The sequence below is a fragment of the Argopecten irradians genome, chromosome 1, assembly GCF_041381155.1.
Source record: "Argopecten irradians isolate NY chromosome 1, Ai_NY, whole genome shotgun sequence".
Lineage (NCBI taxonomy): Eukaryota > Metazoa > Mollusca > Bivalvia > Pectinida > Pectinidae > Argopecten > Argopecten irradians.
This window is the reverse complement of record NC_091134.1, coordinates 49,719,194-49,742,165: the sequence shown is the minus strand read 5'-3', so window position 1 is coordinate 49,742,165 and position 22,972 is coordinate 49,719,194. Positions and strand designations below refer to the sequence as shown.

General features: G+C 33.3%; 2 protein-coding genes across 2 annotated transcripts in view; both read left to right on the top strand.

The window, feature by feature from the left end:
* The first annotated feature begins 2,259 nt into the window (after positions 1-2,259).
* LOC138331353 (organic cation transporter protein-like) overlaps positions 2,260-22,972 on the top strand; it is a 35,863-nt gene continuing 15,150 nt past the window's right edge. Inside the window, exon 1 of the mRNA XM_069278939.1 lies at positions 2,260-2,329. Within this exon, the coding sequence (XP_069135040.1) occupies positions 2,308-2,329 (22 nt within the window). The 5' untranslated portion in view covers positions 2,260-2,307. The remainder of the gene's footprint in view (positions 2,330-22,972) is intronic.
* On the top strand, positions 10,887-21,816 carry LOC138308353 (organic cation transporter protein-like). Its single transcript, XM_069249348.1, has 11 exons — positions 10,887-11,148; positions 13,865-14,045; positions 15,742-15,994; positions 16,768-16,871; positions 17,554-17,708; positions 18,751-18,919; positions 19,461-19,689; positions 20,175-20,445; positions 20,597-20,778; positions 21,176-21,327; positions 21,747-21,816. The coding sequence occupies exons 2-11, from the start codon at positions 13,903-13,905 to the stop codon at positions 21,814-21,816; spliced, it is 1,728 nt and encodes a 575-aa protein (XP_069105449.1). The 5' UTR covers positions 10,887-11,148; positions 13,865-13,902.

Below are 22,972 nucleotides of genomic sequence, written 5' to 3'. Positions count from 1 at the left end.
TTCAATCTGTCTCCCAACTTTGGAAATGAAACCACGATCCGCGGAGGGATATTCACCCCTATGGTACAAAACACGTGTTTTCTGTAGTAAAAACGTAGTAAAACGAGTCACGTTCTTATACCTCATTCATGCCATTGGCCGAAATATGAAGTTGTATTATGGGTAACTAGTGATCACATGATTGCGTGTTTATTTCCAAATATAGTGATTTCTCTGACCTGTTAATGTTGATAATAGAGGCAACGTATACTGTTGATGTCAGGCAATCTAAAACGTGTCTATAGTGTACCTCCCAAAATAAGTCACATAAGTCTCCGTGGGCACACGAATAGTAATACAATATCTCAAGTATTTACAATAGTCAGTGAGAAAACTTTTAACGCTTTCTACTTCCTTTGAAGAGTTTGGTTGGTGTCGTAAAAGTCTATGTAAACCTGCTCCTAATATATCGATTTGGTTTGAAACATATCATGTCACTATGGACTATGGATTAAACTTCATTCTGTTTAGAGTTCAATTGAAAACGCAACTTCGTTCAGTTTTTATAATACAATTTTAAACCACACTAAGAAACGCATAAAATACGAATATTCAGATGCAATTTGTATTGTTATTGACATCTTGAGGTTTAATATCGGAATTAATTGTATTTTTAATGTGAAATTGTTAAAAATTAAACGCCATTTTTTCAATCAATGTGGATTTAACACATTCCACGAGACAAGGATATGACTGTATACCTACGTGTATTTACATGTTCCCTCATCTGCTCGATATTTAGCAACTTATACCAAAGTACATAACGTGATGTTCTGCTCTTTCGCATTTTACGGATATTTTACATGTGATGAAATGATGCAAGTCCATACCAGGCAATGGCAGGTATCAATCCCAATCGAAGGTTCAGATATGATATTTCACATGAAAGCAGAATAAAAGATGACTTTATTATGGATTTTTTTTTAACTTTCTTAATTGATAAACGACAATGTTATATGATACAGAAGTATGAGAAATACTAAATATTAGAAGTCATACTATGACACTTTACATCAAGATTGCCATTGCAATACAGCAGTCAATCCAAATAAATTGTTAATTAACACTTGTCTAGTAAAATTTTCAAATACATTTTGTATAAAAAATTTCTTTAAAACGTTTTGGTGATAAACCTTTACTTAATCAAATTGCATAATTATCGTCATTAATTAATGACTTGAAGGGAACTGTGAGGAAAAGGGGTTAATTTTATATGTTTCTAATAAGCTAGGAATCAAGTAGAGCAAAATGTTACTTAATAGTTTGCTTTTGAAAAAAAAACAAAGTTAAATGACCGTAACTATTTATTTCTATAATCTGGTAAATAACATGACACCTCATATTATCTATCTACTGAATCGACATGTTTGATGGTCTTTTAAATCATGTGATCGATTTGAACAAAGCGACGTGTCTCCCTCTGCAACATCATATTAATTTCTTCGAAAATATCGCGCAAATTGCCACCGGGCAGAAAATATGATTCCAATAGCATAAAAGCTAAATGGTTGCTATGTACTTATTTTCATATTTTCAGACTTACTATGTAATGGAAAATAGTGGAATTTGAGGACTATAGCTTCGAAGTACAACACATGGCTGAACGAATTTTACCTAACATGGAAGCACAGAAGAGCATACGTATTTTATCATACACCACTCAATAAAATGCATTAAATGTATGATATCATTAATGAAATACATCAAGATTTATATCATTCATGATTGAACGGCATTTAGATTTATTATATCACGAGAGCTTTGTGTATCACGAGAGCTTTGTCGATAAGGTAAAATATTACTTTGACACTATTCGACGGGAAAACTAGTAGTTCATTGCCCCTTCTATTTAAGGTATGTGCCTTATGTGTCAAATCTTATCTAAAGTGTCGTTACAAAGCTATACATTGGGTCACAAGCATAGGGTCACAAGCCTTGACCGTGAACACCGGATATCGTCCTACTATTTATTAGCACTGGACACCAAAACTGACAACTTGTTGACCATTACGAAACGCAAACATGGTGGTCATTTGTTCTCGACTGATTTTCCCGCCAAAAATCTTTAATCGTATCTGTTGAGTTGAATATTGAAATGAGATAGCTTTGATTGGTAGAACCAGCGTTATGTTGGTGAGCATGCATACACTTAACGCTTACGCCTTAATACTATAAGATAAACAGCAAAACAAACACTTTAACAGACCACACTGAAACAGAGGTTTATCAACGGAAACAACATCTTATTGAACTTCTGTCAGCTTGACCATGGAGGATCAGCGACAAAAAGGTAGGCTTTTGTTTTATTTATTGACCTACATAAATCTTTGCTTACAGTATCAATTAAGTTTGACAGACTAGGAAAACTTGTTTTGGGGACAAGCAAAATATTATCATAACATAAAGTTAACGAAAATTATTTTCAGCTACACCACGTTTCATTGAAAGCGAATGTAACGTAAAATATAGTGTAACTTTTATTGGCATTCATATTTTGAATGGATTAATACAGTAAATATTATTTGACAGCTTTACAATATCTAGACGATCTTTTACGTCTCTCATGGTCATTTAACAATATTTCTTAGAAACGTACAACCAATGCTGAACAAGTGTTTAACTTGTATACCATACGGGAATACATCAATAACGCCAAAAACTTTCTAAAGTTCGTGTTTTATGCAATAATTTGAAGAAAATACTTTGGAATGAATACATTTCTAAGAGAGAGAACAGTAAGGATTTCAGCGGACTTGGATATATGAAAGGAGAAAACATCTAGACTGTTCGAAGATACATCACCACTACGTTAAGTGTAATTAAATGTAAACACGCACCTGTTTTGATTTCACGTACTATGAATGAAGTAAACGTGTATAGGCATACATTATATGAAAGTTGTAACTTTCTACAAGAAGATAACCAAGAGATTGTAGATACTCAAGCATCAAATCCCAAACAAATTATATTCATTAATGACAATTTTGAACTGCTACTTAGACAGAAATGTAACACTAAAACAATGAATTCAAAAGATTTTAAAATCCAACTGGTACTACAGGTCATGTTACCAAACAATAAACCAAAAGCAGAATCTAAATGGGAAACTGGATTTCAAAGAACTTATAATTGGAAAATAATTTGGACAAAAAGTTTAGGTAAAATGACAGCAACAAACAACAAGATACAAGAATTTAACTGGAAATGTTTGCACAAAATTATATACACTGAATATAAATTAAGAATCATGAACAGATCCAATGGTAAATATCACATGTGTAATGACTAGATAGAAGAAACACAAAGTCACATGTTCACTGCCCGTTCGCAACACAGTTATTACAGTTAATATGTGAATTATTAGCAAATTTGATTGACGCACGTTTAGAAGACAAGGACATTTTGATTGGTGTAGACGACGATGAAAATCCGTTTATCAGCACAATAACTTTCACTTTTAAATGGGTCATATGGAAAATTAGAAATATAATTAAATATCAAAACAAACGACAGACACCCTTATCAGCCTTCGAAATATTTAAAGCTGTCTTCTCAGAAAACCTTCACTTATTTTTACAAGTTAATAAGAGAGTGCATTTGACTGGAACCAAAATTTCAACCCTCCTAGAAAAATACTCCGAACTTAAAAACACCCTGATAATCAGCTGATAATGACAGACAATTATATAACACTGCCTATAGCTTCCAATTTTTCATAATCAAAGAAAATCACAATACTTTGCCTAATATATAAGACAAGATAGAATGATACAAATATGGATAGATTTACCATTTTATTCAGCGTTACTATAATCCAGGACCTCGTGTTTTTTAACCGGATGTTATGTGGTACTATCTAATACAGTTTTGCTATGGATCCGGAAATGTGTATTAAATCCGGATTATCTATCACTACTACTTACCAAAATAATATATTAAGTAATTACAAAAGGCCTGGTCAATTGTACAGATAGCCAGATTGATGTGGCTAGAGTTGATACGACCAACACGGAAATTTGGCTCTCTGTGCAATTGATCAGGCTCCGCGCGCCTCAGCCTGCATTCGTTAAATATGCTTATTATAATACTAATCAGCATCCATAATGGAATGAATTGTAAATATTTCTTTACTCATTAATATTTGAAAAATATGTATATAAAATAATAATCGTCCACCTACTATGATGAAACGAGAATATTAAGTGAGCAAAGTAAACAAATCAATTATATTTATACTATAGATGTTGTTTGATGAATGAGTGATTATGATCACTCATTAAAGTGTAAGTGTACTTGTAATGCTGTGTAATGTATGGGTGTATTTGTCTACATGCATGCATGCTGATGTACTTATTTATATTGCATGAATCGGTATTTTTATGAAAATAAAAACAATAAAAGAAAATGCTCACAAAATTTAATATTTTCAACTCCGAGTGGGGAAAAAAAGCTGTAACTTTCTCAAACGTCTTTTTGCGTGATGGATATTACAGCCGATTTAAACAGGGTCATTACAACATATTTTGATTCAGAAGAAATAATCAATATTCGAAATATGTTTACCAAGTACCTTTTTCACCAGCTGCCAAGACAGCTGATGCTGCTATAGTTTTTTAAAAAAAAAACAATCATCGCATTATTGTCATATTATTTGTCATCGAGTCATTTGTTTCGGACATGGGTAATATATTCTTTTAAATCATTAGCAATGCCTTCTGTTATAAATGGCGTTATTTATTTTTGATCACATAAACTTGGTCACGTGCATATGGAAACTAATGTTCTATCATGTATGAAGCCTCGTTTTGCAAAGGAAGCTGATCCTTTCCTTAAGACTTAAAGAATATGTTATTAAAGAATATTATATCTATTCACTAAAATATATATTCCCTACAGATCATATATAATGACCTTAATCGAATCATTATTATAACCTGCAAACAAGCATGCATAAGATAGAAATTATTTTTTGTTTTGCATTCCACTGAGGCAAAGACATATGGACGAACAGACGTTCGTACTGCATGATCGAACACTTCTTAAACAAATTACATAAAATACCTTGTTTTACAAAAAGGAATAATTGATATATTGTAATTGAAGTTTCAATAAAATGCACAAAAAATAAAATTGAATTAATAAAAAAAAACAAAAACAAAAAATGTTAAGAATTACCAAAAGGAGGCAGCTGAGTAGATAGAACTGTGTAATAAGAATTATTAGTACTGACATGTATACTAGTATTTACATTGTACATGGATAGCTGTTGGTACAGTATCGTGTCAGCCTGACCCCGTTACAGTAAACCCAATAGAACATAATTTTTTTATGTTACTTGTATCAATTTGGAGGACATCAAATTTAAAGAATGGAATGCAGAGTATTCTTAATGAAAAAAATAACCTCGTGTCGTCCTGTTTTACATCAGGAACGAAGTGATTAGTAACAAGTAAAACAAGGATTATTACGACAACTCCTTTTCATTCATAGGTCTGTTATCACATTTTGTGAACCATGAATAACCAATTTATCGTCTCCCATCTCTGCGACACCATTATTAGGTCGACACATACTACAGTTTATGGTGGTAATGCTATTTTAAGGACTAGACTTTAAAATATATAGGTCGCACTGACACATAAATTGGGATGGGTGAAGAAGATAGTTCCTTAGCAAATAGGCCCATGTTTATCAGCATATTGCTGCAACATTTGGGATCAGAATCACACATTAAACAGTAGAAAACCTAAAAAGACACGAAGTATATTAGCGATGTAGGACTATCGATAAAAGCAATGTAAGCTTAATATGTTCAGCTCACATACATTATCTGATTGCCTTATGATGGTTTGATTTTCTTTTCTTTTAAGCATATGTTATAACACACGTTTTATCATGTCCTAACAGCGTATAGGAATGTTAGCTAAGCTTCGTATAAAAGAGAAAGGCGACACTATTTTTTTCTTCACTTGAAACGCTTTTAATATTTCAGATAATCATGTGTTCTATAGAATATAGGCTAAATTTATTATATAATACGGTGTAAAAAGATATCTTATTATATATGTAAAAAATAATTACATCTAACTTCATGAGAAAAAAAATCATTTTCATGAGATTCTCATTAGAGTGCCTTGTACGCAAAACACTGCCATGTTTCTTTCAAAAACACAGGAGAGTCTCGTTCGATACAATGAAAATAGCAACAACACAAAACTTCTTACAGGGAGAGGAACAAGATTTTGAATGATACTGGCGTTTAGTAATGAATAAATGAATGGAAAACTGTGATATAAAAACTGTGATATAAAAAATCTGTGATATAAAATGTTTGGTTAATTTAATGTCCTATCGACATCCATGCTCATTTAAAAGGTATAGATTAAAATACTTAAAAGGAAAGAAATTTATTTCTTTATAGTGCTTATACATTTTGTACTGCATGTCTTCTTCACTTTATGTAGTGGACATACACTCTTAAAGTGCAGCCAGCTGTTAGAAATGCATTATCTCAGGTATTTTTCCATTGAATTATAAAAGCAGAGGATTCCATTGGGCCCTTAACTTTGACCTGCTATATGGGTTTTGGTGACACATTTGTACATCCACTTCACTTTCTCTATCCCGATGTTTCTCTAACCTTTACATTGGCATTGCTCTGATGAATTTACTGACAGATTTCTATCAGACTATTAAAACAGATATGTTTATTTTGGATTATATCCATTATCACAGGAATGGGACAAACATTCAGATATTTTTTTCATTTTAGTTTATGTTAATACACAGTGTGTATTCTATGTGCTTCTTCTTTCTCTTTGCCTTGCATACCCCAACTAATCTATTGGCCAGTGGCACGTTACCCATATATCATGTGGTACTTTATAGTGTCTTTATATCAAGACTTGAACAGGAAACACATGGTCTCGAGTATAGTTACTTCATATTACAATTTCGGAAAGTAAAACAATTAAAATTGACCTAGATATCAGTAAGAGCTTATTGACCTAGTTTTTTTCACACGGGAAAAGGAGCATATAGACAACGATTAACTAATATTAAGTGGATATAAATATGATAAGTAATAATAAACACAATATATGTTTATAACTGTAAAAAAGAAAGAATAATGAAAACTACTTTAATTTTGTGAGGAGCAAATATTCGTCAATTTCGCGAGATACACATTCGCGAGAATAAGATATTTGTCAATTTCGCGAGAATAAGATATTCGTCAATTTCGCGAGAATCAGAAATTCGACAAATTCACGAGAATCAGATATTCGGCATTTTCGCGAGATACACATTCGCGAGAAAGCTAGAACTGAAATTTTAATGTTTCGCAAGTAATTGTATCAAACTTATATATGAATCACAGGGGGCCAACTCAATGACAGTGGATGTTGTCAGTTGGCCCCCTGTGATATGAATGCGCGATTGTCGGTATAAGTCCCTTATGCGAAAGATAACGAAGATGCGAACTGAATTACAGTATATAGTATCCCAATATCCGTATATCATCAACACGTAATCATATGAGATACAAATCTATGGCACAAATCTATATCTTGTTCAGTGTTTACACCGGATATTTCAATATCTGATCTTTTGAACAACATAAAAAATATGATATCAGAAAAAACGGCTTATGATTTTTGGGACTCTGCAGATTTATTAAACTTGTTTTACAGTTAAAAATAAGAAATTAAAATTTGTTTCAGAAAGTAGTGGGTATTTTGCCTGACTTATTTACATTCAATTTATCTTTCAATTTCATAATCTTTAGAGTCAGAAAACAATTACTTTGGATACATACAAATAATTCGGGCATTTCCATGATAACAATGCGTAAGCGCAATATTTTCTGTGGGGAAGCGTGACTAGCGCATGTTCATGAAGGATAAGAGGCATGGCTACCTATGTCAGCATGATCTACACCATCTGCATGGAGACTAGCTATTATGCACGTCGAGCGAGTGACACTCTCACATTGACGTCCTTGATCCATTAACCTATATTTCCCCCATACGCGTACAATCAGTCGGGATATCTGTAGAGTATATATATAGACCATCATATCGTTACTGCATTTCTTACACCTACCGCGAGTTTTTTTACCACACAAAGAGTAATGGTGAATATACGGTAAACACAACTTCGCGATGTATTTTGTTTAGTATTGCTTTCAAAAATTACTTCAGAATTTCGTCTATTGATTTTACTACATTTCGTGAAGATACCAGACTTTTCTAGTCCATGATATTTGATCGGATTGTAATGTAGGTTACATAGTTGTATTGTGGAATGAAAACTCATAACGTCAGGCAAATAATGCCTTATCTTTCTCCTCTCGATCTAGTGCACGGCCCCTTCGTCGCCTGGGTAAAAGGCCTGTCAAACGTATACAATGTACCTAGCATACTGTTATGACATATGGGTATGTCAGGCTAAATGCTAACATTGATCGAACGATCTTTTATGTGTTTGTGGATATTTGTTTAAGTTGTTCCAACTATAGCAAAAAACAATATCGAGCTAAAATTATTATTATAATGACGACCAATGAAAGCTTAGCCATTGGATTGACCTATGGATGTCGGGAATACCACTTGATAACAACGTTATGTTTAGGAAGCAGGGATATTATCATGGAGAAAGATAACTTAAATTGTTTAGCCGATTCAATGGGGTAGGTATCTGATCATGGACAAGTAATTTTATCAAGGTGATCGAATCCGCATGTGAAATATAAACTTAGATTTGTATACTTATTTGTGTGTATGTTCCAATTTTGGTATATTGACCTTCCTATCAGATGAAATTAGATCATGGATTAGTTGATTTATTTTTCGTTATTGGTCGTCATATCACCATTTAAAGATGAAAATTACACCAACAACAAACGAAACTTGTATACGAATATACTAATATTTAAAATCTTCTTGACCATTCACTTGCAGTTTGAGGATCAATAAATTTCATGATAATATATTATGTTTTTCATATCGCATCCATTGTATTTCATGTGCTGGTACTGGTCTGCAGCAGTAGGGCGTTATAATTGTACCTGCTGACCACATTGCATGATCGTAAAAGGCGACTAAATTTAGGATCTTATCTATTCTCATCTTCTTAACTGACTTTTTTCTTCCTAACGTCTTACTTTTGGCCTTCAGTTGCGTGCTCGCCCCTGTGGGTCAGGCTCTAGGTTCTGTCCCCTGGCCAAGACACACCGTAGTCTATAAAAGTGGTAGTTTCTGCTCCTACATGTACGTAAAGCTCGGCATAAGGGAGTAGAACTACTGGTTCGCCCGTTGTCAGCATAATGTGACCGGGTGGGGTGTGTTGCTTGTTGTCTTCGGCTGCATGCGTCAGTGATATTGCACTATGAAAAGGGCAAGAGTTCCACAATACATGAAGATACAACGCGAATATACTGCAGTCTACCAAAACACGCACCTCATACTTCATACACGCAACACATCACATACAAGGGATGCCGTTTATAGTACAAGACAAAAATAAAATAAAACAAACCAAACCACGTACTTGTAAAAATCTGACGGCTGAAAATATCTTATTTCATAGTGTATAATAACAGTAGTAGCAAACCTTAATTAATATTAGAATTAAGAACATGGTAGACATGTAGTTCTATTTTTGTTCTTCCATTCGGGGCCTTAATTTGTAGAATAGAATGTTTTGGTAGAAGAACGATTTTATTAATCAATTTTTTTATCGTTATGTATATATGTTGAGTTTGTCACGTGCAATATTTGCGTTAAGTTTCAAATATCGATACCCTTTTCAACTATATCTTTTCGATAGAACCACCAGAAATGTATTTTAATCCTTTATTATCAAATAACGTAACTGTTAGCACTTAATAAGTAAAACATATTCACAATATTAATCAAAGCGACATTTAATCCATATGTTTATTTACTTATATTCATTCAATTAGGCATTGATGTCACAATTTTTAAAAAGAGGTTGTGAAAGAAATTTTGTTTGAAACTATCATTCCGCGTAGTCATAACAGCATGAAAAAATATTTGCCAATCAGAAAGTCTGATTTAGTTTGAAAAAAAAATTAATTACGTTTATGTTTGATTGATACTTAAATACACGTTCAATACATTTGTTTCAATAAATATATAAATAAATATATAGATAAGTAAATAAAAAGTTCTGCAATATGATGTTAACTGGGAAAATGACCAAGCACTAATATAAGTTCTCTACTTTATATATTTTTGGAAAAACCTTTGTCATAAGTCTTGACCCTCTCGTGACTCACAACAACACTTAAAATTGTTGATATGGAATCTCAGCTGAATGGAACTACTTGCTTTTCTCCCCTACTTTCAAATTTAGAATTAGAAATGTTGTAATGACAAAAATCATTTCAATATTCCAGATTGGAGGCAAGTGTATGTCCATCTTGGGTTCATTGATTATCATGTCAGCCATAACGTTTCATAGATAACGTTAAAATTCATCTTGTAACATTATTAATGAATATCCAGATATACTACAACATTATATCTCGGGAAGACTGTATGGCATTTTACTAATTAATCCTGATCACCCCAATAAATTTATCGGAGTACAGCTGGTGTAGATCAACCCAGATTTTATCTCTAGTTTGGAAATTCTAGAATCTACAATAGATATCTGATGTATAAAATGTTAAAACTGCATTGAGAGTTAATGTTGGAGCATGTCAAAAGCACTCTGCGTATTTGGAATAGAGCTAAAAAGTGACCCATAGAACATTCACTCTGTTTTTCCTCGTCAATGGAATCTGGCGTTGACGGTAAGTGTCCAGAACGAGCGTTGACCTACATATTTACGTGCATATACACGTCCAACACCCGCGCCTCACTGGCTACTGTTTATAACTCTTGTCAAATCAAGAAGATATAATCTGTTCGTACTAACGCGCACCGACCCAGTTATGTACCCAATTAGTCCGAAAGACACACTCCGCATCCATGACCACCTAGCATGTTGTTGTTATGATGGTCAGAGTGGGAACAGAACATCGGACGTTCAAGAGTGTCTGAAATCATTCCTTTGTTAAAGTTAGTTCTGTTGGGAAGTAAGGTAAGAACTGCATGTTTAAGACAGTATAATGTACCATACGCTATGAAGAAACCGAATTCTTCCTGTTGCTCTTGTTATTTTATCACTAGTTTGCTAACAGTAAACATTGTAGAACACGTGCTCTAGACAAGCATACTGTTAAGGTTAAAATTGATGTGTCAGGTTTTATGATCACTGTTGACATCTTGCGTAATACATGACATTTTCTGTTTGTTTTGCCGAACCGCTTTCATTTTTATATGTTAATGTATAACCAAGTTTCGGTATCGTTTTAATACTGCAATTTATCTTGTTTCTTTCGGACTGCTATATTACTCAAGTGGAAGTTTGGTTTTGTTTACTTATTTTTTATTTATCATAGTCTTGTATACTACAAAATGAATTTCCTGTTTTACTAATATACAAAGAAATTTTATAGAATACTTCTATAAGAATTTAAATATTCGTTTTTGCTTTAAATATCTGAGTGAGGAAGTAAATCCTGCTATTCTTTTGATTGTCAAGATCGTGAATAATTGCCAATCTATTTCTTCATTCCATTCTCTAATTAAGACATTACTTTTACAAAAAATACTGGACCTTTAATTATCAGTTTACAAATTCTCCGAGATGTCTAAAATGTTCGAAGGTTCTATATCTGTTTCGATTAAGTCTTCTAAACACAAATCATACTCATATATATGCACGAGTCATGGTATGTTTATTTTGTGTTGGAAGTATTTTTCAATAATGTTTTTAATATTGTAAAATCTATAAGGAAAATTCGTTGCCATGGTTTTGCAGTTTCTGAAAACAATCATGACTCGAGTGCATCTATAGCAAAACTATAAAATAGCTAAATTAGTAAGATTTATGATTGCGAATAAGCATGATATTTTTAGGATATAGATATTATCGGGGAATACCTGCATTACAAATATGATAATACTGTAAATTTTTAGTGTAAACATGATCGTTAACAGATTGCCGCAATTAAATTTACACAATAATTATAACGGATATTAAAACGATCTGATGGACATTCAATTAGCGCAATATTTTAGCGCGGCAATTTTGTCTCGAAAGGCGCTAAAATAAAAAAAAACACCTCTAAATATGTATAATTAAAGTATCTGCACAAAATGATCAGCAAAGGATCAACTCATTCACCCTGATTGATAATAGTTAACCTGTAATGCGATATCTAAATTTAATTAACAGTCAATTCAATTCAATTCTTTTATTCCTTGAACCTTACGGTCTGGTGACTATCAAACTAGGTACCACATTAATGACTCATTACTACAGAATCTGGTGGTAACGTAGTTACTGGTTTTCATTTATTGACCCGGAACAGATTATACTTTGGAAATCATCTTTAAATGGAAAGCGTAGTAATTCGCTTTTATTACATAGAATTGATATCTTAGGTGTAAGTAATTTGAGAATATCAAGCTGATTAATCAGAACAGGTTGAGCTGCAATACTTCATCAGTTCAAAATCAAAAGTTACCAAATCCAACAAATCTTTAAATACTAAATAATAAAGCTCCATGTCTATAATTAATCAGAAAATATGAATAGCGGTTATTAAATATGTTATATATGTATATTTGAAAATGCATGTACAATGTGTGTCTGAAGAAAAAAACCCAATAACGTATGACTACTTTTCATAAAAATAAAATCATTTAAGCACCTAATTACAAATACATGAATACAATCCATCCCAAAATTAAACTATTATTTTCTGAAAGAATTGTGGTGACATGGGCTTTATATAAGAAACACTGTATTATCATATTTAGGCCCTATGTCTTCTCTCAAAACACTCCCAAATAATTGATCATGAGGCATCATTCAGAAGAGATAGGTCATAATTCATGAAATCTCTCTGCGAGGACTAGTACATTAAACAAAATAAAACTGAAACCAAATCGTTTTAAATTATGGATTCTTTGTTATCTCAATGAACGTCTGTGGACCAGTGTTCGTTTATTTAAACCTGAAAGGGTGAACAATATCGTCAGTGTAAGGTTTGCAGCATCTTATATCTTAAAGGTAAAAGTATTATCTTGAAATAACGTGGAGTGAGATCAACAACAGCTTTCGCAGTCTAAATATTTACTTAACTCTTATTCGAAGGGATGATATTAACGCGATTGCATTGGAATCTCTTTGATCGCAAAAATTCCGTCCGCGAATGATTTAAAAATGGTTGAATCATACATATCGTGAAAACTAGGATGCGAAAAGTTGAAAACATTTTTTATTTAACATTCTGACCGGTGTAAATAGCCGACTATATGGTATTCTGTATGTCTTGATAACAAGGTCTTCGATTGGCGATAATGTGTTATTGTTTATATGAATGACATGTACAGTGAGAGAGTGGTCAGTGAGACGGGTGATATGGAGCAGGTATTGGTATTTCAATTTCGCTATCACAGCATGTAACAACCAACATACCATATCCATGTCCCCTACACGAAAATATTCTCACATACATCTACGCTATTGGTGACATTTGGGGCACATAGTCAAGATAAAGGTCTTTGTAGCGTCTGTGTACCCAGCTAAAGAAGTATTCAATAGATATGACCTGATATCTTTGCAGTACAGGGCAGAGACCTTTACGTGTGCCACCATATGCTATCAACCATACAACGGTACGAAAGCAATAGAGCATTCAAGGTTTTAAATAAATGTATACTGAACAGCTGTTAAACGTTTTTAGAGTCCCTTGTCCCGAAGGTGTTTCCGAAATCCGGAGCCATGAAGTTGGACGAAGTTCTGGAGACGATCGGTCAGTTTGGACGCTACCAAAAAATCATCTTCGTGTTGATATGTATCCCTGGCATCAGTTGCGGTATTGTTATGACATTGGCAGTCATACTTCTGGGAATACCAAACCACAGGTAAGTGACCAGGTTAGGCAACCACGTGGTCATTGTAATGTGAACAAAATGTTTACGGTATATTTAACACGAGAAAAGGAAATGAGTTTATATAAAACGAGAAAAGGTATTAATAGTTTTTTTTTTCATTTAATAACTACCATGTGTTTAAATATTAGAAAAAACAACAACAAATAAATGATTAATTCATGAATAAGCTACCTAGCTAGAACAAATTTTGATGTACCTAGATTTTGGACAGGCTATCGTATACGGGGTATTAAGAAATGCATAACTACTTAAATTTTAAAATCAAAATCGCGAAAAACATATTGTTCACCTCCAAAATAAACTGTTATTAAAAAGATTTATATTAGGTTATACAATGATCGGATACAATACAAACTCCGCGCCAGTTCATGGCCTGATACAACACGAGGTAGATGCCAATGTTATACATGTTGTTTATGGAGCGCTGAACATGTCTGTTCACGTAAAGCACGCATTATGATTACAAATAATAACGTAAACAAAATATAAAAAATGAAATTGTTATTTCATTTCTGCATCAAATCGTGATTAAAGAGTACTTACCCTTATTTCTTTGACGAATTTAGCAACAAATAGAAGTTTTTGATAATATCCCGAATAGTCTTAAGCATACATGTAAGTTAAAGTATAAACATTGCTTTTAAAGCAAGAAAATATGCACAAAAACATATACATTATCATTTCTGTTTGTCATTAATTTAGGGTCTTTGTTTTTGCAATCGCCCCTAAATCGCGCGAAACATGATTGCCCCAAAATTAGCTGCAATATTGTAGCTCAAAAGACTTTTAGACAGAAAATGGTGTCGTCTTTAGAGCTACAATTGGTGCCTATTACTGCTAATGGAGCAAATAAATGATTATGCAAACCATTATAAAACATTTGTTTGCATTTTATCGTACTTATTTGATATTTCTGCCCCAAAATAAGCATGTATGTGTTTTATAAGCTACAGTTATTATTCTTGGAATCATGTAGGAGGTCCAATTTAAATCTTTGGAAAGACAGATAAGAAAATTAAACTATTTTGATATAGACAATTACTATGAAATATATATGTATGCAATCATAATATAATAATATAATTTGTTTATACCGATTATTTAAATCTCAAAAATATCAATCAGCTACATTTTCTCCTGATACCTAAACTAAACCCGGAAGAAACCAGGTGCATGTCGCTTTAAAATCAATCTACACTCATACTTGTATAGACTGTTCAAACAAATGCATACACGCTTAAGATTACATTATCGATGTCTCCTTTGAGTGTCAACGAGTTTTAATCTACATCACCGCAAAAGTCAAGTGTTGTTTTTTGTTTTTATCTCATAGAGCTTACTTGTCATTCCTGAATCGCTACACTCTAAAGCTGCTGAACAAGTGCCAAACATCCATAGCACAAACATACTTTTGTTTTACACATGTTTACATGACTTCCTATGATAAAGAGAAGGTATATTATTATAATAATCAATTAAATAATTTGGTCCCATCTTTGTTATTTAGCTGCTTTATCACTAAGAAAATGCATGGATCGAAGCAATACCAATGTGGGTAGGTAGGTATACTTAAAACACAAATATTTCTTTTGCCTGGTGTGTACCCTAGCATGACGAACTAGTATCTATAACTATCGTCTCTACTATTAGTTTATTGTCTTTTCAGATGTCGTTTACCAGGGTATGAGAATGATACCTACTCTATACAGGACGCTACCCACCAAGAACACGTATCCAGATATATACCGCCACCTGCCGCCGACGATTCCTCCCTGTTATATGACAAGTGTCATACATACAGTTATAACGCCAGTAATACAAAGTTCGATAACTCCAGTCATCCAATCAACGCGACCCTGGTGAAATGTACGTCGTGGGTTTATGACGACAGCGAGTTCTATGAAACCTTTGTATCAAAGGTAAGCAATTTATTATTATACTTTTGCTAAATCATCCTTCTTCGGTTTAAACTATGCTTCAAATATCTGAGCTAGCATCGATAAAGAGGCATTTGTGAAATAGCTTTTTAGACTCGATCATTTTCTCTTCCTATTGTCTTATACTTTCCAGGAACCACACCTTAATCTACTTTCTTTGCACAACACAATCGTAGGCAAATATTCAGATATTGAACTATAAAATACATGGTCCATTGGAGTTAAAGACCACCAATTTTGAAAATTTAATTACAAAAGTTTTGGATTGCATGGAATCATGAAATGCCAAACCTGTATACCTAAAACAAACAAGCCATTGCAGCATCAACACTTACGCATTGATACTAGAGAAAAACTTATAATCCTCCGTCGCTATACCCTTTCATGTGACATTTCCAGCAACAGACAAGATGATTATCTATTGGACATTATATCAGCATAGGAGCAAAACATGCAGATTATATTTGCTATTAATCCCTATATTGATACTGGTAATGCGATTGATGCTGACGACAAGCTTCCTTTATTGGACAGAGAGAATATACTTACTAACATACTTACAATAATATTCTTTTTACCAAACATATGTATATAAAGAGAAAGTTAAATCCGATGTTTCGGTAAAAGCCCAATCAATCTGTTAATATACAAAACCCTACCATACTGACAATGCTATTCTGTTTGCCAGACTTCCACCTCTGTGTCTCTAAGGAGACACAACGTAGGGTTTAAACAATGAAGTTGCTTTTTTTCAGCATGATCTGGTATGTGGGGATCATTATAAGGTATCCACGGCTAAGACCATCTACTTCGGGGGTGTGCTGGTGGGTGCCCTAATCTTTGGCTCACTCTCCGATGGGTAAGACTCTCTACAACAGCACAACATAGACGCATATTTGCACTGGATTGGATCTCTTTTTAATAACATTGCAATTATTTAAAGTATTGGCACAAGTTACCCATGTTACTGAAAAATACATATTTTGGATATATACTATAGAAGAAATATAGTGATGAATAACATGGATATATTTTGTTGTGTTTAACACTAAATAATAAATGCATTATTCAATCAAAATTCAATATTCACTTAAAAATAAAGGTGTTAAATTTCAGTTTAACTGATTTTTAACTCCGGATTTATTCCCTGTATGTCATTCTTACTCCGGATTTTCATTGTGACCAGGCAGCACTGAAATGTCCATCGTGTTACCACTGAGTGCCTAAGAATATTTGAGAATGAAGAATAGAAATATTCTACCTACATATGTTATTGAAACCTGCAGCACCGTTTCATCGCCTCTTTATGACCTTGCTTATGTAAATGTTATTTCCTTGCATATTTCCATCCATCTGTCATTTTAAAAAGAAACAACTGAAGTCGCTCATTTCTTACAACCGTGATTTTCCATATAAAAATTGAAATGGCATGAATAACAAATTCTACGAATCCTATGCGTATGCCTGAAAACGTTTTGTTGATAATATCCCATAATATATAAGACAAGTCAATCATCTACAACCAATATATCTTGTTTCAGTATTGGCCGTAAGAAGACCATCAACGTATCAATTGCCTTGCTGTTTGCGTCATCAATAGGCCTCGCCTGGGCACCAAACTACATTGCTTATGTCGTACTCAGGTTCTTAGCCGGTATGGCGTTCTCCGGCACGTTCATTACTGCTTATGTCATAGGTAAGATTAAAAGACTCATAATCCATCTTCGCATGACATCAATATCCGTCCTTTCTTATCAACTGCCGTTATGGCTCCATAATATGCCACATTAAACATTACAAAATGTCATGAACAGTGAAATGCATCATATTTACAATATTTACACCCATTCCACGCACTGTCACAGTACAGATAGACATTATTATACGTATAAAGAGATTCTAATATCCATTTCATGCTTACAGTTTTAACACTTTCTATGCTAATATTGAAGCAGAAAATAGTATCTGGGCAGTATTCATCTTTATTTATGTGCCATGCTACACAATAAGTTTCAGTTTTATTTTTATTTTTGTCTTTTGATAATTTGACATCAATTAATTTATCGTGTAAAAACAAGTTTAATCCACTTTTAAAAAGTAAAATTCACTTATAACCCCAACATTGGAATAGTTTATCCAGAAAATAAACAATGGATCATCTTATCATGTTTACGGAGAAGATACATGTATGTAAGTTGTCGTTATCTGTAATCAGTTAGGAAGCACAATAACTCTCTCCAGTGTTGACGGAAAAAGTCAATATTTGACTTTAATTTATACCAGTAATATTAAAGGGCTATGTTTCCGACTGTAGAGTTGAGTACCAATAATGTGTATAAAATACCACATTTACCGACTGTTGTTGTGACACTGATCCCCTTCCCCGTCTGGGATAGTGAAGTAGCTAAGTAAAGTTAGCTACTTAAGGATCCCTCACTTGACCTTGACCTTTATTATTTATATCCTCGAAGGTAAACACAATCGTTGTGTTGTGTACAATTCTCTCACAGATATGAAATAATCATCATATAGTACATTGATAGTTTTTTTGTCAAACTTATCAAATACATAATTCCTTTACGATACACGTATTTTGTATGACAACATGCCTTTATCGAAATTCCATTCCAAGTAATGACTTTGCAAGCTGTGATATCAGCTGTCTGTCACATAAAGCTTTCGATGGTGATTATTCCAGTTGTTGAACCTTTCGTTAAATCAGTTTTATTATTTCACAGGTGTCGAAATAGTAGGTCCATCAAAGCGAAAGTACACCGGCATTATCAACGAGATATTCTTCGCCTTTGGAGAATGTTTCCTTGCCGGCGTTGGGTTCCTAGTCCGGGACTGGCACTATGTGGAGATCATTATAGCCGCCCCAATGGTCCTCTATCTCTCTTACTGGTGGTAAGTCAAGCTCCGCAAAATGAAACTATGATAACTCGAATGTCGTATTTGATTCGAACTTTGCATTTGAAGTTTAAAGTGAATTATGTATTAGTCACACTTAGTCATCAGGCAAAAAAAAAAAAAAAGTCTGTTTAGGGTTACATTGGCAAAAAAGGGTCGGTCGGTCGGGACGAATTTGTAAAATGTTTTTTTTTAGTGTCTTTCATCCTAAGATGATGGCCGAAACAGGAGTCTGAGATTGAAATCCCGACTTTTTATTTTTTTTTCGTAGAAAAGTGGGGAAAAATTAGGGTCGGGGCTAAAAAATTGGGGTCGGTCGGGTAACCCTAAACAGACATATTTTTTTTGGCCTCATTAAGAATTCTTCAGAATAAAAATTCAGAGATTTACAAGAGATGATACAAATAGGGCTCATTTTGGGGGAAAACAACAACGCTAGTCGTTGTATACTATAATAGACATCTTTCCTAAGGCTAAGCATGAATTATTGTACTCACGTAATAACATATTACTGAATGCGATTCTCGTTCTTTTAAAGGTTGATACCTGAATCACCAAGATGGTTAATCAACAAAGGCAGATTTGATGAAGCGGAAGAAATTCTACGAAAAGCTGCAAAAATCAACAAGAAAGAGTTACCGGCCAAAATACTTGATAGAGATATAAGAGATGACACAAAGACAGAAAAAGTCTACAAGATATTCACATCCCGTATTCTTTTTATCCGAACGTTAATTATCTTATACGTTAATCATCTTATACAACTGGTATGCAAAAAATGCTACTGATAATCTGAGTAGTTATGTAACCATGGTTACGTGAATAAAAACTTCACCTTTGTTACGTCATTATGTTGTGGCGATGAGACAAAACTAGGGCGATTTAATATATAGATTTATTTATGCTATGTCGGCGGTGGAGCATCTTTAAATTTGAAAACCGTTATAGAGCGAAATTGCATAAATCTTAATCTTTCATTTATAGTTTTATCACCAAGATGTGAAAATAAAAACATCAATTCCTGTGTCTAAATTTTAATATATACTTAATTCAAGCAAGATTATTTGAAATATGTTGTCTCCCTTCTGATATCTTGACGAAAGTAAAGTATACCTTCTAATCCATTAGAACATCAAGAACACTATTTTCAATTTTTCCGAAAACGAAGACGCGTTTACCAATCTTTCTCGTTTCAATATAGATGTCAATTTTACATGGTTTTATCTGTTGATTCTGTGCTTCTTTCCACAAGATAATGGCCAACAAGATGTTTATGTATGACTTTTTTTGTTTCAGGATGGTGGTCAGCATGACCTACTACGGTCTGACCTTGAACTCAGGCAATTTAAGTGGTGACGTCTACCTCAACTTTTTTTTCTCTGGAATGGTCGAATTTCCAGCTTACATCATCAGCATTATTTTCCTCGATAGACTGGGCAGAAGGACACTTCACTGTATCATGATGTTAACAGGAGGTCTTGCCTGTCTGTCAACAATTTTCACAGTTCTATATGGCGGAGAAGGTTGGTTCATAACAGTTTTTCTCAGGTTTCCATTTGGTTTATTCTTTTTTCCATCTGTAATTTCTCTATTTTTCTATGTATGCGTAATGTGAATGTTTAAAATGAATTTGTCAATTCTTGTATCTAACTTGAATTACCTCCCTTTGTTTAGATCTTCAGACATTAACTACAGTCCTAGCTCTGGTGGGAAAACTCGGCTCATCGGCAGGATTCGCCCTCATCTACATATATTCTGCTGAGCTGTTTCCAACTGTCCTTAGGAATGCTGCCATCGGTATATTTTCATGTGGTGCCAGGGTTGGCGGTATGGTGGCACCTTTGATAGCCGACTCGGTACGTCTTGATGATCAAATTATGGATTTAACCATATGTAATATGAATGCGTGTTGGTCACCGACTCAAAAAATTATCTAAGGCATGCTAATTAATTACATTGAATTCTGATTGTCTTAAAATAAGGAAGTCAAGATAAAGAATTTAAGTGTACAGAGTTTCTTATTAAAACTAATGACCGTTTTTCCTCAGGATTAAATATACAATGTATTTCATATTAGTGACGATCTACTTAAATTAACAATTTCCTTTCTTTTGTTATGACGTTTGAATTTGCAAAATCACACTGAGGCAAAGGCGTTGTAATCTAGAAATCATCTTTATAAAACTAAAGCTGCAATTAAAAAACCTCCCTGACAGCCAACAATCAAGATATTTATGGTTTTGTTCGTTACAGGTAATTATCATAGGTGGTAAAATGGGCCAGGCTGTTCCCTTGGTGATCTTCGGAGCGGCGTCCGTACTTGCTGGGATCCTCACACTCTTCCTGCCCGAAACACTGAACTCTCGTCTGCCCGAGACGATAGAGGACGCTAGGTTATTTGGAACGTAAGTGATTACATTACTATTTTAATCGTTATACAAAATGAATGCAAATATATAAGCAGAGGTTAATTGATATATCAATGAAGTATAATTCATATCACATTTTCATGAAAATGTTATACACTATCTGTCATTTCACAATCATTGAAAGGCTAGACATATTGTACTTTACCAATGTTCTTTGCGATATCAAACATTTCCCGTACTTATGTTTCTTAAATTCAATAAGTAGCAAAGTTCAGTTCTTTTCAACAACACGATGGAAATAAATTAAATGTCGGTGCGTGCAGTAGAAATATTGGCTGACATACATGTGCATTTCATCATTTAAGTATGCTATTAAATGAACAAAGCGAACGTTCTCGGACTTTTACACCAGATTGTTGATATGATGTTAAGAATGTTTTTGTTTTATTTTGCAGTGAGAAATACAAACAAAAGGAGAAAGAACTACATAATATTTCAGGGGAGGAGTCCACTACCAAATTTTAGTTTTTATAAACGTTATGTAATGTAATGAAAGTATGTCCGAATTATATGTGAATGGGGATGAACATATGCCAATGTTACTTTGTTGTGTATTTGGTGGGAATTTATAAACAAAATACAGTTATGATACCAGTATGCAGTGATTACGGCTATTGGTATACAATCCTATTGAGGACAGATCAAATTGCAGGAACTGGTATTGATTTCATTCTCTTATTGCATGTCAACCTGAAATGTGTTTGATAATCACAGATTATGTTGTTGGAAGTTGACATAATAAGGCCCTTAGAATATGATAGATACTCTTGTAATAGGTTTTATGAAAACTTAACAATATTACTCAAAAAAACATTGCATTTTTTTCTCTGAAAATATATCACGTTCCAAAAGTGTTCACTTATTCAAGTTAATTGTTGTGCATCAATTTTGTCTAGCGAGTTTAACATTAATGTTTCAACACCTGATTTTCATACATGCATATCTTAACAAAAGTATGGTTTGAATAACTACATAGTTAACAAAATTTTAAGACGCCTTAATTGTAATCTTTGATGGGGTATTGCGGTTATAAATATAAAATCTAGAGCAATGCACTTTTCTATTAACTCTTTCTATGAAATGTCTATTGATACAATATCCTCAAGTAATATTTTTTAACAATATCGCAGCCTATTATAGAAAAAAAATGTCATTTTACTCTTCCTTTGTTTCAAGCCAACTAACATTACAAATCAATGTATGTGTATGAAGCAAATGTGTTGTTTTTATATTTTGATAATTGAATGGCAAAATGAAATATATTTGATATTTACAGGGTTATATATTGAATATGAAATATTTTCAATTTATTACTGTGTATGTACGCAAAAGTGTTATTAAATGATCATCATCGGGTAGCATGTATGCAAAAAGGTCAACATTTATAACTTGCCTAGATATCAATAAACCAGTGTTATGTACATCGTCAGTGTCATAGCTAAATGTCAATTGTAAAGTAATTTGCGGAATGTAAACAATTCCCAATCTCTGTATCTAAATCTACATTTTCCACTGTTTATTGTGGTATCAAATTGTATTTCAAACTGCATTGTTACTGGCAAGCATGTTCCTTATGTACAGTCCTACCTCATATACGCCTCCTTATCTTTTCCCTATTTCA

Excerpts from the sequence above, each read along its gene's own strand:
- LOC138308353 (XM_069249348.1), top strand. The coding sequence starts at position 13,903 with ATGAAGTTGGACGAAGTTCTGGAGACGATCGGTCAGTTTGGACGCTAC. Across the intron at positions 15,995-16,767 it reads ATGAAACCTTTGTATCAAAG|CATGATCTGGTATGTGGGGA; the intron begins GTAAGCAATTTA and ends GCTTTTTTTCAG. Across the intron at positions 18,920-19,460 it reads CTCTATCTCTCTTACTGGTG|GTTGATACCTGAATCACCAA; the intron begins GTAAGTCAAGCT and ends GTTCTTTTAAAG.